Source organism: Epinephelus lanceolatus, chromosome 13 (genome assembly GCF_041903045.1).
Source record: "Epinephelus lanceolatus isolate andai-2023 chromosome 13, ASM4190304v1, whole genome shotgun sequence".
In the NCBI taxonomy this organism is placed as follows: Eukaryota; Metazoa; Chordata; class Actinopteri; order Perciformes; family Serranidae; genus Epinephelus; species Epinephelus lanceolatus.
Window position 1 is genome coordinate 19680434 of NC_135746.1, and position 19625 is coordinate 19700058.

A 19625-nucleotide genomic window follows, 5' to 3' on the forward strand; every position below is an offset into this window, starting at 1 on the left:
AAATGAGACCATCGGTGTGAAGATAAGCTATTTCTATATATATATATCCATACCTTTAGGAAACTGTCTCCGGGTCCGCACCAGGTCGCTTCCAGGACGAAGCGATTTACGGCACTCAGACGGCACACTTCATATTACCTAGCTGCTTACATTTAGTTACTTTTACTCCTCCTCGACCCGACATCCGCGGGGAATTAAAATAGCAGCAATCATTGGGTAAAAGTTCTGTGAAAGCACTGGACTCACCAACAGTCAGCCATGACTCAGTCACACAGAGAAAATCCAATCCTCAGGAAGTCAGGAAATCCTTCAGGATAAACGTTTTGTTCGCTAGCGATCTAGCATTTACCAGCCCAATCCTGGCTGAAGTCAGTTGGTCCATGGCGTTAGCTGTCCGGGGAGCCACACACAGAGGCCGCAGGTTGTGCAGATTCACCCCGCGCCAGCGGGGACGAGGAGAGCAGGGGCCGCGGGGTTGGAACACCTCATCCGGGCCGACGACAGGTACCAGCCAGGCATTGACAGGATCCATCGAGTGCCGAGAAATAAAGAGGCGAGGCACCGCTCCATACTCAGTCCAAGAAGCCGTGGAAGTGCTCACCAAACAGGCCTTCAGCCATAGCCGACCGCTGCGTTTACCCCGGCGGCGGTGGCGCTTACGCCGGAGAGATGGAGTTGGGGCGCGGCAGAGGTGAGCTGGGATCCCCGATAGGAGCGGGTGCAAAGTTTTCCCGTCTTGTTGTTTCATTCATCCCCAAAACAAACACATGCACGAGCCAGGTAAGCGTCTTTACGACAATACGCGCTAGAGCTCATGGGAAATGTAGGCTTCATTCCGACAAAACACTACCGCTTTTGTCCACAGGGTCCCCAAAATCAACTCAAAATGAAAGTTCCTTGTAGGGGCTTTAATGTGTAAGATATTAATCTGTAAAGCTGTCAAACAAGCAATGGAATAAAAAGTCAATGCATTGCCTCTAATTCTCACATTTACACTTGTACTACCAAACTGACCAACACAGGAGCTTCAGTTGAGCAGTTTGGAGCTGTAAAGAGCAGAGTGACTAAGTTTGAGTCATACTGTGGATTTTGTTGTATGACATTTAATTGTTGGCCCCACATTGGTGTGATATTTGAATCTTAATACTGAGCTCTGTCTTGATCTTTGGCCCCTCATACTTCACCTTGAGAGACAGCTTTTGTTACAGGTCAGATTTTTTTGTTAGCTGCAAGGAGACCATTTTTAATTTTACCTCACAAGTCAAGTGTGCACACTTTACTTTTCTATTATATGCCTTTTTGTTTAGCCACAAAGTGTGCATGTGTTTTCTTGGTCACAGTTTATGATACAATGCGATGATGGGATGATGGGGGCAGCTTGTTTACCTTCTCATGAACTGACTGCAGTGCAGCAAAAAATACAATCCAGCAGTAATCATGGCCTAATGCCACGTATAATTATTGTACACCTAATCCCCTCACAAAGAGCTTTGGTAAGAAAAATGACTGTGAGAATAATATTACTGTAAGTGTTACAGTTTATGTGGAAGAAATTAATATGATTTGGAAACCTGAGTCATATCCTGATCTCGACTGCTTGCTCCAGTTCTCTGCTGGATTAAAGTGGGAAAAATGTGCTGAGGTTTGTGTTAAAAGTTCTTTAGAAAACTAAATAATGATCACTAGAACAGACAATTTATACACACGCAAATAAATGATTATGGCAGTTATTGCATTTTAATTTACATTCAAAATGGTCAGAAATGAATCTGAAATTTGCTTCATGCAAACAGTCAGTACCTTTAGTCAGAGGTGTGGACACCAGTCACATGACGTGAACTCGATTCAGACTCGAGTCACAAATTTAATGACTGTAGACTTGACAATATTAAAAAAACAAACAAACAAACAAACACACTTTCAACTAGACTTGAACCTTAATGACTCGTGACTTCACTTTGATTTTAAAATATTTGGAAGCTTACGCCAAGCCTAAATATGAAAAAATATGTTATTTTTTCAAAAAAAATTTTTGGGGTGTTTTGCCTTTATTTGATAGGACAGTTAAGCATGAAAGGGGGAGAGAGAGAGGGAGCAACCAATCAATTAATTTCCTGAATCAACTAACATGAACATTATTTTTTCCCAGCAAGTGACTCTTGACACCCCCGATACACTTTGAACCAATCTGACAGCATCCACTGAAGTCACTGGAGAGAACCATGAAGACGTAACGTTAGGTTGCTGAGCAACAGTTGGAAAAGTGATACCAAAGAATAATTTCATTTGCGTACAAAAACTATGCAATGCTCAACAAAAAACTAATTTCAGTATGCAAAAATGTGCTGGTCGAAAATTACTGATGGAGATGCAACAACTTCCCAAAAACTTGTTTCAACATGAAGACACATTTAAAAAGCATTCATGGTGTTTTTAAACTTAATGCATCATTATTATGTTGTTGTTTGTCAGTCTTGATTTGGAACTTGAGTGCAAAGACTTGAGATGTACTTGTGACTTCCAAAACAAGGACTTGGTCCCACCTCTGCTTTTAGTGCATTAGCAGTGCTCAGAGATGTAGCTATTTAACTTGTAGTTACTGTAATTTTGCTGTAAATGCACGGCTGTATTACATCTAAAAGATGTGCAATGAAATCCCAAATTTCTGTCCAAAACTAGATTCCAGCAGTTTCAATAGATAACTTTTAATTGATTCATTTCTAAAAAGAAAGTGGAGTGAAAAAAACCTCCTCAGAGTAAATGTTAGATGAAATCACTGCAAGGGATACTATGTGATCAATTATGTGACATTTTTTACCAAAATTAATGCTAATATACTTAATAATATTATTTATTTTATGAATACTGTGTTGTTAAAATGGCATTACATTTGGTGAATAGCACATTATGACTTGTTTAAGACTCAAAACTCAAAGTTTAGGACTCTGGACTTGTCAGTCTTGTTTTGGGACTTAAGTGCAAAGACTTGAGACTGACTTGTGACATGCCAAACAGTGACTTGGTCCCACCTCTGCCTTTAGCACATCAATGGTACTCAGGGAACCAACCTATATAACTGAAAATTTGTCTTAAATGAACGCTGTATTTTATCTAAAATACTTTTTTTTGTTGATTAATTTCTATATTGAAAGCTGAGTTAACAAGCCAGCATCTAAAAACCTCCTCAGATAGAGCAGGTGTTGGATGAAATCACTGTGTGTGGTGCCAAACGATCAATTATGAGACATTTTCTTGCCAAAATAAAAACAAAAATGTCTCTTGAACGCTCATTGACAGTAAAAATTGACATTATGATAAATCCAGACCTTCAAATTGTGCACCCATTCATCCCTTTCTCCTGAGTGCTCAGCTTAATGTGTGAACTCGTTAGATGACTTCTTTAAAGCTGAGGATTGAATAAGGCAGGAATGTTGGAGCATGACGGCTGAAGGTGAACTGAGGATTGTTGATGCTTTTTAAATGATGACACAAACCTTTCCTCCGTTAAGAGACTGCCAAGTGGCCTCCGCTGCATGGACCTTGAGATCATTTTATTTACCACAACAATTATGAAGGCAACATCAGAATAGATTTTTATTTTTTTCCTGTAAGAGCCTCTTTATCTCTCTGCATATCTGCATCTGTGTTTGTCCCTCACTCTCTCTTAATATTTAAAGGTTAAAACTGTGCAGATGAACATTTAGAGGCAACAGGGTTACATTGGGGGGGACGGGGCTGTTTGCAATAGATGCTCCAGCAGTTACCTTGAGACAAGGCCAGCACATTTCATATTTGATAGAAGAGTAGGAGGATGCTCTTTATGTTGTTTCTGAATCTGGCCTTCCTTTTTTTCATTTATTAAATCTAATTCTTGTTAAATGACTGTTATGTTCTTTGACAAGGTCATGGCCTCTTCTAGACTAAATGCAGGGACGGTTTTTGCTATGGGCAATGTGGGCGAACCTCCAGGGTGCAATCTATGTGAGGGCGCAAAAAAACAAAACTTGCCAGTTTTCTAGACTACCGCTCATTTCCACGTCAAGTTAGTGGAGTGGGCACTGGGGCGCCCCTATTGTCATGTTTCAACCAGCAGCAGAAAGGAAAGGTGAATCCTGGCGGTTGTGGGTTGAATGGGGGTCACAGACAGGAATATGGCGGAGGCTCATAGCTCTCTGTGGCGCAAGATAACGGCTTACCGGTGACAGAGAAGTCCGACTCCAGGTCCGAGGGATGGTTCCCCCAGGGCGTAAAACTAGCCAGGACCGCCTCTGACTAAATGCCTTTGAATTCTCTGCTGTCCTCTGCAGCCACCCTTGACTCCTCGGTGTTCTGAAGCTCGTCCCGTGTTACGAAGCAGCGAGCGTCTCCTTCGTTATGGCAATATTAAGAAACTGTTAGTCAGGACTTAAGTTGTTATGCAACCCCCTCCCCACCACAAACACTCTAAGCTGTCAGTTAGTTGACTGGCTGAAGGTTAGGCTTAGATTATGCACCTCTCAACCCCTGAGCAATGAATATGATGCTTTGTTGTAGAAGGAGTAAACATATGCCCCTGGGGGTAGGAATTAGCAGACACACACACATGCACCCTCTCTCACAGAGCATATGCAGAGTGAATGGGGCTTATTATACACCTGCGAGTGGGGTCAAAGTCTGTCAATCCCTAGCTTATGGTATTATAATAGATTATAGAATCACTCTCTAATGGCAGTCATTCAGTTTGTAATCTCTGCAGCTTGATGCAAAAGCACTCAGCGTTCCAGCTAAGGGTCTGTTGAAAGTAAGGCCTTCTCCTCATTCATCCCTTACGCCCCCCCCCCACCCCCACCTCTCCCCTCTTTCACAAAGGTCTTATGACAAGTCAGCTGTTGGTGACATCACAGATGCTGGATCATATGTCAGAAACCTTTGCTGGCTGACTTACATCCCTTGTGGCTCAGCAGCAACGGAGGCCACTTGAGGCCAAAAGAGCGGCGAGGTGCGGCGGGGGGTGAGGGCGAGCATGAGAGCTGCCAACAGGCAGGAAGGGTAGGGGGCACTCCTGAGGGCAGGAACATCTGACCCATGTGTGGGTTTGTTTGTGTGGACAAGTGCCCATCTTGCCATCAGCTTGAGAAGACATTTATCAGCAGTCTGGAGTGTGTGTGTGTGTGTGTGTGTGTGTGTGTGTGTGTGAATTATAAAGTCTGGATTTTGTTTGTGAACAGCACATGACAGCGAGCCATGGACGCTAAATCTGCATATGTATGAAACATGCATCTCCTCCAAAATAAAATGTTTCAGGAAATTAGTTTGTGGTAACTGAGGAGAATTTTGATCATGAGACAGTAGCGCCACCTACAGTCAGCTTCACAATATAACATTAAAAGTATAGTTAATCGACATGCCTCTTTTTGTTTAAAAGTAAGGGTGCAATGCTTAATGATACCTTTCCCCACTCTAAATGTAAATATGTACCTCTCCTGTAATATGCTGTGAGGTAATGTGCCTGTTTCTGGTCTCAAATGCCTTAATAATCATCATATAGAGCATTGCCAATTAAGTGTCAATAATTAAATAAAAAATGACAATACTGGTGCTGTGCAGGGAGTCCAAAACTTGCCTTGGAGGTGAAGACCTTATAATGGCAATGCTGAAGTTTGGTGTTGCCACTAGATGACAGCACCAAACCATACATCCATTCACTTCAGATTCAAAGAGGCTTTATTGGCATGACAGTAATTGAATGCAGTAGTGCCAGTACGCATAGTACAAGGTGGTGTAAAGCATAAACAGGAAAAAGTACAGTTTTAAAGTGCAACTAATAAAACATTAAGTCAACATTATAATGCAAAAGTAAATTGTAAAAAGTAAAAGTAAATTTTTAAATTAATGTGTTTAACAGGACAACAACAAAAAACAAAAACAAAACAGTAATTAAAACACATAGTGATCAAAAGACATGGTCACTGCCCCCTCTTTTAAAATAAAACAAAACATAATAAAATAAAATAAAATAGAATAAAATAAAAATCTACAGACAGTTGTCTGTAAACTTTTTCAGTGCTGCAGCCATTCAATACAGCTTCAGTATGAGACACAAACATGGACCACACACATTCAGGTAAATTGAGACAAAAAAAATAAGCTGAAATTGGACATTTTCCTGAAGTGAAACCAGCATAGTTTTGGGCGTAGGTGCCATAAAATCATGACTTATGCTACTGTGTGCCATCCTGTCATAGTGAAGGGAATTATTGTGATATAATATAATATAATATAATATAATATAATATAATATAATATATAATTTAATATAATAATATTAAGATGATGCAGGGAGTCCATGTCAACCACAATATTCCATAATGAGCTATAATTGTAGACAGTATGACACCAAAGAAATAGGCACAGAACAGAGAAATCATGGCAGAAAAGTTGGATAATCTTCTTAAATGACCAGCCACAGGTTGCATTAATGATTTAACTAAATAATTATTGAACTGATAAATTGATTTAACCATTAAAGAAATAAATAAACATGACTATCCCCTGTTATCTTACCAGCTATACCACTTTACCTGAGCAGGTCATTGGAGTGAGGTAGGAGTTCTCCATGTGATTGACCGCCCAAAGTTTATAAATTACTTTAACTGGCAACACCGTTTCCTTATAGAAATATAGAAGAGGACCATAACAAGTTATGAAAGTAGCACTCAATTTAGTTTTCTTGTAAATCTCCCAAAATGTGTCTCAAATTACATGATTTCACCCTATAATCAAGTCTGGATCAGAATTAGAGGGACTGACAGTGAAATATAGATACAATCAAATTTAAATGTGTAGTTTTTGTTGTTTATAAAACAAACTTTTTTTGCACATTATCTTAAAATTTCGAGCTTACGAGAAGTACTTGAAGGCAGCACTGGTCATTCCAGTTACTGTCGCCATAGCAACGTTTATGAAACAGACCGCAGCCACACGGACCTGCTGCCACAGACGTATATCTGTGCCTGCTGCTTTTTTGCTATCATTATTACTACAATATTTAACTGTTTCTATCGATAGATTTTACACAACAACAAATCTTAATATGGCGGAAGTTTGTAAGGATCCAAAAGAGGCGTCTGAAGCCTCTGTGTCCGAAAATCAAGAGCCTGAGAGCGGGTAAGTCAGCTAGCTTTCAAAACCTGATTACTGAGTGCTCCAGTTAGCAGAGACCGTTAACATGAAGCATACAGAGGCAAATCAAGTGAGTCATAATTAATTATCACTGACATAATGCATGACTGAATCTAGTTCTTCTTCTTCTTCCTCTACTTCTTCTTCGTGTTCTTCTTCTGATTCTTCTTCTGCCTCTTCTTCTTCTACTACCCCTTCACTTCTTCATCTTCTACGTCTTCTTCTGATTCTTCTTTTTCTCCTTCTGCTTCCTCTTCTACTTCATCATCTTCTTCTTCTTCCACTCTTTCTTTTTCCTCTTCTTCTTCTTCTTCTTCTTCTTCACTTTCTTCGTCTCTTTTCTTTACACTATAACCCCTCCTCCACGTGATGCAGGCACTCAGGAGGAGCAGAGTTGGACAGAGTGAAGAGTGAGGGCGGTGCAGAGGTGGAGGAAGGGGAGCTGTCCACGGAGACACAGAGGAAAGTGATGGAGCTGCTGTGTGATGAGACGGTGAGAAGCTAGTTCATTATTCATCTTTATTACAGGAGTAATCAGGCAGAGGTTTGTATAGAGGAGGACAGGAAGGTGACACAGGTTTACTGTATGCATTATATTAAAGGAGTGGTTGGACATTTAGGAGATACATGTTAATCCTGAGAGTCAGATGAAGACCAGTACCACTCTCATGTCTGGTGCAGTGGTTAGCATTGTCACCTCACAGCAAGAGGGTTCCTGGTTCGAACCTGAAGTAAGGGAGCCCTTCTGTGTGGAGTTAGCATGTTCTCCCCGTGTCAGCGTGGGTTTTCTTCAGGTACTCCAGCTTCCTCCTACTGCCCAAAAACATGCAGGTTAATTGGTGACTCTAAATTGGCTGTAGGTGTGAATGTGAGTGTGAATGGTTGTCTGTCTCTATGTGTCAACCCTGTGATAGTCTGGTGACCTGTCCAGGGTGTACCCTGCCTCTCGCCCAATGTTAGCCAGGATAGGCTCCAGCCCCCCCCCCCCCCTTGCGGAAAATGAATGATTGAATATTGATGTATGATTTGGTGATTCATCACTACTTTAATTGAATCACCGACTAAATTTAACAGTCTAACGTCTCTTGCTGTCACAGTGATGACAAGACACCAGGATGTAACTTCTCCTGGTCAAGTAATAGCCTGGCACATAACCCCCATAAAGCTCAGGTCAGACCAGTGATTCGCAACATGGCAAAACTGTTTCAAAATGTTACAGAGAAAAGTTGCACAGTTTGACTCAAGTGGGCTGATGCCGCTCAGCTTGCTCAGATTGGCTGTTTTTAGACTTTGATTTGTGTGTGGATAAAACAAACAAGACGTTATGTGTTAATTTATGATCGCTACAGGTGCTTTTTGGTGGGTTTTCTTTTCCACAGAGCCACACAGGCTGTTTCCAGTCTTTATGCTAAGCTAAGCTAGCCACTCACTGTAGCTTCATATTGAATGCACAGACATGACAACCCGGTCTCACGCCCAACTTGTCAAATACCGATGCTTAGTCAGTGGCCTTTGGTGTCAAATACCGACGCACGAGGCACCCTTTGGCTGGGGTATTGAATGCAAAGGGTGGTGGCATTTTTTGATGTTTCGAGCAACTACCATGGTATAAAAAGCTAGAAAGCCTGCAGAGGGTGCCTGGAGGGGAGGTGGATAGGTCGCATTAACTCTGCACTTTCATCTGAGAGCCCGCTGTCTGTGTCATGTGAAACCAAATGTCAATTGAGCTAATTTCATGTTGAAACAGATTCGGGCTCCTCCGATCATTCTTTTCAATCATCCATGAAATTATGTGACGAGCATCTTCAACTCAAAGTTTCCCTTCCTTCTGTCTCAGCACTTCCTGATGGATGATAAACTCCTGACCCTGCTGGCTCCTCTGGAGAAGGAGAAACAGACCGTTGTGAAAATGGACTCCCTCCTCTGTGTGAGTTCATGCAGTGTAATGCATCAGTGTGTAGCTGGACTGTATGGAGCAGATACTCAACAACCAGACATATTGTTTTCTCCTCCAGACTCTTGGCCTTGGAGAGCAGGACGTGCCCAGGTTGGCTCATTTCTTATTAAAGTATGAACGGCAGCAGAGAGAGCAGACGGAGGTGAGGAGGGAGAGAGATGCAGAGAATGGATGCTTGTTCACAATACGTCCTTGAGTCTTTGATAAACAAGACAAATGAAATGAGACAATTATTCTTTGTGTGTTTTGTCTGCCTGCAGGATGTTTCTGCTGAGTTGGGTGTAGTGGAGACCAGGTCTGCGACACATCCGACCTCTGGACTCATCGCTCCTAACCATGTGGTGCCTGCTCTAAAAAGTTTCCTCCAGCAGCACAGGAGGTCAAAGTAAGACCACGGTTACACTCATGAATTAGTCTCCATCATGTTTGTATGTTCATGCCAACAGAGGCTGTGTTATGGTTGTTATCTGGACTGTCTGTGAGATTTCAACATGAAATTATGTTATACATTAGTCATGCTAATGTGTTTCTGGTGCTTCTAACGGAGAGTGCTGCCCGCCAACATCACATCTTTCATGTTGCAGGCCGGCATACTTCAGAGAGTAAGGCCTACTGGAAGAGCATGGGCAATATCATCCATGAGAGCAAAGTGAAACTCTGGGACGATGCAGACTAAAGCAGTACAGTACGAATGATTAACAACCACACACACACACACACACACACACACACACACACACACACACAAAAACATCTATCTGCACTCAAATGTTTTGTCTTTGTTTCCAGTGCGGCCCTGACGGAGATCTCTGAGCTCATCCCTGAGGGATGTGTGAAGCAGCAGAACGCAGAGCCGTGGACGCTGCTGCAACAGTCCCTCAACTCATGAGTATGTGTGTGTGTTTGTGTTCCTCTTGCACTACTCTAAAATAGGAGCTTAAAAAAAGGCTCCCAAAATGCCTTTCTAAGATTAATGTTTTTACAATCTATCCCTGTGACATAGTCAGTGACTCAATCTTTCATCTTGTTGTTGATATGCAAACATTGTCCATTTCTCTCGTCATCTCAGTCCTTATCCTATGAGTTAATAGTTGCATATCATATATTTAATTCACAAATTTCAGCCATTCATCTTGTGTTGGTGGTTCTTCCTTGTACCATCTCTTCATGATGGCCTTTTTACAGGCTTCAAATAAGATTTTCAGGAGGTATCTGTCTTCTCTTAACACAGTTCCTACTATCATACTGCCTATGTACAATATCATGTATGATCTAGGTACATCATAGCCCAAAATTTTGATAATAGCCATATAAATAGTATTTGCTTTTAATCTGTGGTGTAATACAGAATCTATATTCTTCCAACAGTGTGAGAGGATGTTGTTGACTGTTGTGTTCTCTAAATATGCAACCATCTTCTATAATATTCACGACTAGTTCTTTTTCCCATTTCAGCTTCACATTTAGTGTTATATTTCCTCTTCGATCATTCCTAGTTCTTACGATGTGAACGCAACAAAAAGGGGCCTTCTAAGAACTATATCCTTAGAAGCTTGAAAAAGTTCCTCCGCTCAGAAAATGCCTAATAGTATAGAAAATAGTAAAGCTGACATCTTTGATTGTCTGATACGTTGGCACAGAGCTGGAGACGCCATAATCCAAACTCACCGTGGGATCAGCAGGACTGGGACAGTGTGTGTGAGATCATCTGAGTATACATGATTTATAGTCACTGTAAAATAAAGCCTCTATTAAATCATGTTGTGGTTGCACTTTTTTATTTTTACAGCCTCAGAAAAAAAAACAGGCAGAACAGTTAACTGTAACATTAGTAAGACACACAACAGCTCATGTGGGGTACAAAGTGAATACAGAAGAGTACAATACAGAGGTTTCATCCAGCAGGGTTGAAGAGCTTGTGGCTGAGCTCTGAGGGGAACGAGTAGAAGAGCAGAACCAGGAAGAGCAGAGCCAACACAGCAATCAGCAGCAGCACACAGTGCAGCCTGTACTGCCTCCACACCAGGATACACATCGTCCTCAGAGGGCTCAGCAGCCACGACATGCTGCTGCCGGGACGACTGCACAGAGAGAAGCAGACAGTTAACATTATTATTTCCATATGAAGAGGACTGAAGAATATGTGACTACAGGAAAAAATAACATAAATATTGAATCAACAGGTTTTTAATTACTGAATTTTTTACAGACTTAGCACAGTGAAGATATGTATTTTATTCTTACTATCTTAAGTACTAGTGTTAAACATTGTAGCATAATGCACATTTTTATTTCTATTTTATTTTATTATTTTATATTTACATAGTTCTATTTCATATTCTTCTCATAATTATCTATTCTTTATATTGGAGCGAATGTAACTAATCACAGTTTCCCCTCAGTGATCAACAGTTCTTTTCTTGTGCACTAAAAACCAATAATTTTATTTGAGTATATACATTTTTCTATATTTTTTTATCTCAAGTTTTTTTCCCCCTCACATTTCAAGTAATATCCCTTACAGAATAAAAACAAATGGATAAACTGTAATGATACTCAGTAAATATTATTATTATATCATACCTTACTTTGTTTAGTAATAGATTAAAAGTATTTTTGTTTTCTATATCTATTAACTGATACACAAATGCAAAAAATGTGTTTTGACCAAGATGTTTGTTTTGTATTATTTATTCATTGAGTTGGATCTTCTACCATTATGGGTTTACTGTGTGAAATAGCTGCACTATGTACATGTTATATTGTTTTAATTTTTACTTTGATTTAAATAGACTATGTTACTACTTGTTATTTATTGCAAATAAAGCCTTGTTTTGAACCTGTTTGTTATTGTTTTAAAGCCTGCAAGGTAATATTCCTGTGAGGAAGTGTAATACTGAATTGTTCTAAATAAAGTTTTTACAAAAACATTTCTGCTGAGTATTATTACGTCACTAACAGGTGCGTTTGGGGTCAGTGTGAAACGGTAATTGCTAACTTGCACATGGTGAGACCCTCTGCTTTCACTATTTAACTTTTATCCTCACTGAGGTGTGTGCGGCTTTTCTGCTACTTTGCTACTGTTAATCTTTAATATGGCTTTAGAGCCTCACTCAGCTCTCAGAGTGTTTGAAACATTTGAGGAGCGTTAAAATAAGTTGAAGATGGAGCAGACTGTGGAGGAGTTTATGGTGCACACCTGCAGAATGCCGTTCAGACAGGTGAGTACAACAACCAGCTTATTCAGATGGATGCGACTCCCCCAGAGGAAAATGTTCATGTTTCACCACACCTTGGGTAAAAACTTGTGTTTGTAGCTGCAGCTGCTGTTGAGTTGATGTTGATACATGTCGGTGATTTCTGTGTTGCACAGTATTTTATTTGTGGCTGTGAAGCTTGTTCTCATAGCTCTTCGTATTTGTTGTCGCTCATGTTTGGTGTCTGAGTTGTGTCCTGCCTGGTTGCATTATTGATAATCTGTTGTAGGCACAGAATGCAAAGTGTTGTCTCTAGAAAATGAATATATTTCACTCTGACTTTTTCATGATATTTTTGATGATGTAATAATTTTCCATAGCATAGAATACTATGACTTTTGAAATGATATTTAATCACATACTAGACTATGACTTTTTGATGTTATTTTTTATGACATACTATATTATTGCATTTTTTTTTATTATTGCGTTTTTGACGACATACTATACTATGACTTATTTTCATGGTTTTTGACGGCATATTATACTGTGACTTTTTTTCATGGTTTTTGACGACATACTATACTATGACAGCCCTGTGATAGTCTGGCGACCTGTCCAGGGTGTCCCCCGCCTCTCGCCCGATGTCAGCTGGGATAGGCTCCAGCCCCCCCGCGACCCTCAAGAGGATGAAGCGGTTAGAATGAATGAACTATACTCTGACTTTTTTTCATGATTTTGCACGACATACTATACTGTGACTTTTTATATGATTTTTGGCAAAATACTATACTATGACTTTTTTTCATGATTTTGGACGACATACTATCCTGTGACTTTCTGTCATGATTTTAGACGACATGCTATATTATGACTTTTTTACATGGTTTTTGGAGACATGCTATACTATGACTTATTTTCATCATTTTGGATGACATACTATATTATGACTTATTTTCATGGTTTTTGACTACATACTATACTATGATGTTTTTTCAGGGTTTTTGGCGACATGCCATAATATGACTTTTTTTCATGATTTTGGACGACATACTATGCTATGACTTTTTTTACATGGTTTTTGGCGACATGCTATACCATGAGTTTTTTTTCATAATTTTGGACGACATACTATGCTATGACTTTTTTACATGGTTTTTGGCAACATGCTACACTATGACTTTTTTCACGATTTTGGATGACATACTATGGTATGACTTTTTTTACATGGTTTTTGGCGACATGCTATACCATGATTTTTTTCCTTGATTTTGGACGAAAAACTATACTATGACTTTTTTAAATGATTTTTGACGACATACTATTCTGAGTTTTTTTCATGATTTTGGACGACATACTATACTATGACCTTTTATTCATGATTTTTGGCAACATACTATACTTTGACTTTTTTTCATGGTCTTGGACGACATACTATACTATGACCTTTTATTCATGATTTTTGGCAACATACTATACTATGACTTTTTTTCATGGTTTTTGACAGCACATTATACTATGATTTTTCTTCATGATTTTGGACGAAAAACTATACTATGACTTTTAAATGATTTTTGACGACACTCTTCTGTGACTTTTTTTCATGATTTTTGACGACATACTATACTGTGATGTTTTTTCATGGGTTTTGAGTACATACTATACTATGACTGTTTTTCATGGTATTTGACAACATGCTATACTATGGAGTTTTTTCATGGCTCTTGACGACATGATTTTTGACGAGGTATGACGTTTTTTAAGACATACTATACCATGACCTCTTTATACTATAGTATGACTTTAAAAACAAAAACGTTTCTTTATTATATACTATAGTATGACTTTTTGATGATATTTTTCATGACATGTTATACTATGATCTTAAGTGACATTTTGTTTTATTGCATACCCTCATATAACTTTAGGTAACAGCACTAGTTTGCTGACTGCACTTAATTCAGTCAGCACTTGCTGGGTGCCACTAGTTGCAGAGCAACAGTAGCTTTCTTTAAGTTGTCATTCCTAACTTGATGCTTGTAAGTGGGGTGTATTTTAATGCAGGAGCTGAATAGTGTATTAAATGTATGCTAGTGAAAGTAATGAAAGCGACCCCTGTCACGTACAAATAGTTATGTGATCCATCGTTAACAATAAAATATGAATTACAGCTGCTCTACCAATCTTTAAACATGTTGTCCATGGAATTCAGTTTATTTCACAATGCCAAAAGAGACAAAAAATAAATACTGCACACATTTCAACAGATATATAAACACAAATTCATTGTAAAAACAGGCAAGTTTAGTGCAAACGATAACTCTGTAATTGGTGAAACACAGAATCACAAACAAAGACTGCAACACAAATGAGGTCAAGCACAGTCAAATTTGAAAGGGAGTAACGGACACTGCAAACAACACCATCTGAAACAAAGATGGAGCCAGGATTTAAATAATCAACCCCCTTTCAAAACCCCCCTCAAGTGCACTTTAATCGTATTCCCATGAAATCACCTTTACATCATCTGTAATGTTAAAGAGAGCAGGGTCGGTGATTTGGAGAGATGGTCATGCCAACACACATTACCTCTGTGGTCAGTTATCACAATGATGCATGCATATTGACATATAAGTCTACATTTTGGTAGAAAACAGTAATGACCTTGTACTGTCTGTTGCTTTTGAAGATGTTTCAACCAGAATTTGTCAAACAATATCTGCAGATAATATGCCTTATTCTCCTGTTGTCTTTTTTCGGTAATTACCTACAAATACTTTTTGACTCAAGTCTGGTTTTGTTGCTTTGATACATTTCAGTTGAATTAAACCCTGTCGAACGCTTATTGATAATTCATTTAATTTTGAAGTCATCTTGTTCAATGTCTCATCGGATTTCATTAGGAAAATAGACATCTTTATTTTTGTTTCTTCATTATTATTCTTGAAGTGTGCAAAGACTGCAAGAGCTATATAATTTAATAAAAAAATGTAACACTTAGCTTTAATCCCCCATGTTTAGCATTTATAAGTGACATATAAAAACAAGTGTTTATTAATGTATCTGTCAACAACTGTAACTTGTCCTGCAGGCACTCATAACTGGAGGCTGGTGTATAAACAGATAATAAATAACATAGTTAAACACAAGGGTAATCATATAAAATGTGTTCATGGGAGAAAGAATAATCGTTGACAATTACTGTACATTAATAAACACTTAAAAATGTCCGTATTTTTGCTTACAACTACATCATAGTGTATTATACAGTAAACCCTTTTATTAAATATTCATATAGTGCTTATAAATGCTGAAAGGGGGATTAGAGTAAAGTGTTATTAAACACATTGTTCATTTGTTCCCTAAGAACTTAAATCAACAGCAGACATTAGAACAGTAATGGGAGATCTTAGAGCATCACTTGAAATGAATGTCCATGCAATCGTCTGACCACTAACCCGACACGCTAAATAAACTTAATCAATAAATAAACGAGAGGCTGTATAAACAGATAAAGAAACATTCATTGTCATGTAACATTGCTGGAAAAGAAGAAGAACATCAGGGGTTAAACTTTGTGGCAAAGGATTGCTTTAGAGTCAGTTCAAGGATGGAGTCCAGATACTGAGCGTTAGGTTTGTTAGGCTTGCTGCAGATTGGATGGAAGATTAGACAGTTAGTGTTTCTCATGACTCGGGGGGATAAAAAGTCATTTAGGTGGTTTCTGCCTCTCTCTGCAGAGCGAAGGAGGAAGGTGGCGAGCTGTTTGTGACCATCAGAATGGATTAGAGAGGAGGAAATAATGCAATCTGATATCTTTCCCCTTGTGAGACTCCAAGCACTCTCCTTCTGTCTGCGCCCACAAACCAACATCTACTCTCTGTGTCTCCCCCAACCTCTCTTCATCCATCTATTCGGCTGGCCACCCCCCGCCCCACCCTGTCCTGTCCTCCCAGCAGCCTCTCAGGCCCCCAGCAGCTTCTTGACCAGGTAGCCCGGCATGCTGTAGAGGAAGAGGCCCAGCATGATGAGCAGCAGCAGGGCCAGCACGATCTTGATGATTAGCCACTTGTAGCGGTTGCACACCAGGTAGCGGATGGCTTTCAGCGGGCTCAGGAACCACAGGAAGGTGGTGTCTGGGCGACTACAGGGAGGGATGGAGGTTTTAGGAAGAGGAAGGTGAAGGTAATTTGGCGAAGGAGGCATGCAGGGGGATGGAAGAGCGAGTAAATGAAGGGTGAGAAAGGGAAGAGAGAAATGGGATGAAACATGGGAGGAGTAAAAGAGAGAGAAAGCTGGCGTTAGTGGTTAGCCAGCCATGTTGCATTTAGTTATTTTTATACTACAGCATGCTCACATGTTTATCAATACAATGTGTCAGAGGACCAAAAGATCACATCACAGAGTAAAAGCTGAACAGTTAAAAACATACACACAATGAATATGATGATAAAAATGGATGGATGGATGACTGACCAACAGCTCCAAACACTCATGTTTGTCCAGGGCCGTTTGTTCTTTAACCAGACGTTCACTGGCATCTTTCTTCAAACCACAAATACCTTACATTTGTACGTTATGTAGCGGATACATTAAAACTTTCATTCGAACAACACTGTTATTTGTTTATTTGTCTGTTTGAGATGAGTCAGGCCTGCGCAGATTTGATCACCGGCAATTGTCACACAGTGCATGCTCATGTAAAAGCGGCCAACGATGTTCTTACTAGGTCAAGGCGGCTGCAGTTTTCAGACCCAGGTGCTGCAGTTGCAGTAACATATTAGTAAATCGGCACCAGATCTAACAGGATGTGTTTCTGTGACTTCCTGTACAGACTAAATGCTGCTGGAAACTTAACGGTGGCTTTTTGTCTCCGCCTCCTTGAATGAGCCTAGTGTTTGGCTTAAAATGCCGTGTTTTGGGGGCACATTGGAAATGCAGCTATGTCTTAGAAAACAAAAACCCTGTTTTTTGTGGCACTATCCTGACAGGAAGTGCAGCAATTTCTAGGTAAAAAAAACAAACAAAAAAACCCAGTGGCAGAATCTCTGTAATAAATGCAGCGATCTCTGTGAAATAAAACTGCTTCTCATGGCACCATCCTGGGTGGAAAAACAGCTACGACTTGCTAAACAACCATTTTAGTTGTCTGTTGTTTTCAAACAGTGGTCTGTGGGTTGCACGCCATCCACCACCCTGTGCACCTCTTGATGACAAAGTCAGCTCATATTCTACGTCACTTCAGGAACATTAATTTGATGCATATGAAACATGCAAATGTAAAGTACCCATGGTTTGCAGAAATGTACAGTTCCAAATATTGGAACTGTACGTTTACTGGGCTTGTATTTTAGTTTGACTATAAGTCTGGATTGTGTGTAATAACATCAACACACAGTATCCACGTTAGTGGTTTTATTTATTTTTTGAGGATTTTATATAAAGGTCATAATATGGAACATAAGAAACCTGAATTCACATATTCCAGTTTGATTATTATGTTAATTACTTTTCATTGAGGTGCCTCACATTGATGCCAGTGAGGATCTGTTGTGGTGTTGTCTGAAAAGGATTTAGACGTTTAGACGTTAAAGCTTGTACAGTAAGTTGTTACATGTGAATCTTTCCCACCTCTACATATGATGTGAACCATACCTACAAACTGCCCCACCCACATACTGCCACACAAAACAGTTGGTCACATGTAAGATGTGTAATGGCACTTGGTGACAAGGGACACTGGTTGGCACAGAGATCTGATACAAAATACAGCAGAAGAAAGAGACTATTCTACAGCTGAGACGACAGAGGAGAAACAAAGAAGCTGAGTTTTGGCGGGACAGGAGAGGAGCAGCTACAGGTAGGACAGCAGAATCCAGGAAGCAAGGGGGTTAAATAGAGAAGCAGAGACAGCGAGGAGGGGGCGGAGGCTACCAGCGAGTCAGGCCCCCAGCATCTTCTTGACCAGGTAGCCAGGGATAGAGTAGAGGAAGAGGCCCAGCATGAGCAGCAGCAGTATCAGCCCCAGGACCTTGAGGATCAGCCAGCGGTAGTTGTGCCAGATGAAGTAACGAATGGACTTCAGGGGGCTCAGAAACCACATTAGACTGGTGTCCGGGCGACTTCGCGGAAGGAGGTAGAGAGAGGGAGGGAAGGAAGAAAGGAAGGAATGCAGATGGAGGCAAAAACAGGGAGAAAGGGTAAGGAGAAAGGGGGAGTCACACACACAGATAGGAGAGGAGGGGGGAGACAGAGGGAGACAGTTGAAGAGATGGTAGGAGGAGAAACGAGTGCGAAAGTGTAACAGAGGCCTTTTGACAGTGCAAAAAGCAGCGCAAGGGTCAAACAAGACCAAATCACACCTTTGTTAAATATGAGGTCCTGACTGATGGTGATCTGTAACATTTGATTCACTGCGTTTTGCACTGTGAGAATGATTTTACTGAAGAGGTGATTTAAGGGACATGTCTGCACCTTTTATCACAACATCCTCACATTTGATTAGTGAAATAAATGTGTGTGTGTTTGTGAGCATTAGACTCTACATATACTCTGAATAAACGTTAACATCTTACTTTGGTTTCTCCAGTGGATCAGGCTCATTTCGTCCCAGTCCTACAGGACTTTTCTCTGCCTCCTCCGCTGTCACAAGATGAAGCTCAGCTTCTACCTTACCCTGCAATGACAACATATGATGCATGTGAAAAGTTAAATCAATCAGCTAGATGCCTTGAGTATACAGATACCTGATCTTTGTTCTCTGTTCTGTGTAGATCAGTGCAGTGGTTTCAATTCTTTAGATTTATCTTGGGACCCCAGGGGTTCCTGACACCCAGGTTGGGTACAAGGGTTGTCACGAGAACTGACACTGTGGTACCAAGTTGATGCCAAAATTCTGAATATGTGACGTTACTCACTTTTCTGCAATTCTTCAGGCCCAGAGGGGGTGGTTGCCAAAAGTTAAAAAATCCTCAACTTCTGCTCTTGTCACAGTCACTTTTTTAAATGTTTTAATAAAGGAATGTATGTTTAATTAGATGGTAGTTTTTGTTTTTTAACCATGGTTTTGAATTGGGTATTGAGAATTGTGGTATTTCTTTTGCTTTTGCTTCACAACACCTTACACTTCACTCATATCTACATCACTGACTTACTGACTGACCACACTCCATATGGAGTTTATTTTGCTGTTGTTCACTTTGTTGCAATAAATAAACTTTACTTTAACATCATCTACTGTGTCCCTTCCAGTATTTATCATGACTTAAGAGTCTGGCTATGGCATTTTACAGTTGAGTTTATTTCATCTT

General features: G+C 40.0%; 2 protein-coding genes across 24 annotated transcripts in view; one reads left to right on the top strand and one right to left on the bottom strand.

The window, feature by feature from the left end:
- Nucleotides 1-1622: 1622 nt before the first annotated feature.
- Nucleotides 1623-12048, top strand: LOC117270641 (dynein regulatory complex protein 1-like). 4 transcript variants are annotated; one of them, XR_013493145.1, is made up of 8 exons: nt 1624-7146; nt 7537-7654; nt 8999-9088; nt 9177-9260; nt 9379-9503; nt 9703-9803; nt 9908-10007; nt 10759-12048. XR_013493145.1 is itself a non-coding variant. In XM_078173856.1 (6 exons), exons 1-6 carry the CDS (start codon nt 6941-6943, stop codon nt 9722-9724), a joined length of 645 nt encoding a protein of 214 aa, XP_078029982.1. In that variant the 5' UTR covers nt 1623-6940; the 3' UTR covers nt 9725-12048. The 4 variants fall into 4 exon arrangements, 1 of the variants encoding a protein (XP_078029982.1); XR_013493144.1 differs by having other exon boundaries at nt 9908-12048; XM_078173856.1 differs by having other exon boundaries at nt 1623-7146; nt 9703-12048.
- Nucleotides 11013-19625, bottom strand: part of otofa (otoferlin a) — a 136070-nt gene continuing 127457 nt past the window's right edge. For 11 of the 20 annotated variants that reach the window (XM_078173850.1, XM_078173843.1, XM_078173852.1 and 8 more), the window contains 2 exons: nt 18891-18991; nt 11013-11199 (listed from right to left, as the gene is read on the bottom strand). In XM_078173850.1, coding sequence (XP_078029976.1) covers nt 11013-11199; nt 18891-18991 — 288 coding nt within the window. Of the gene's footprint in view, nt 11200-14500; nt 18438-18890; nt 18992-19625 lie in introns of those variants that run through there. The other 9 variants (XM_033648599.2, XM_078173855.1, XM_078173853.1 and 6 more) reach the window with 3 other exon arrangements.

Bases quoted from the DNA above. Each gene is read 5' to 3' on its own strand.
- LOC117270641 (XM_078173856.1), top strand. From the start codon at position 6,941: ATGAAACAGACCGCAGCCACACGGACCTGCTGCCACAGACGTATATCT. The intron at 7,655-8,998 runs GTGAGAAGCTAG...CTTCTGTCTCAG, and splicing joins AGCTGCTGTGTGATGAGACG to CACTTCCTGATGGATGATAA. The intron at 9,261-9,378 runs GTGAGGAGGGAG...GTCTGCCTGCAG, and splicing joins AGCAGAGAGAGCAGACGGAG to GATGTTTCTGCTGAGTTGGG.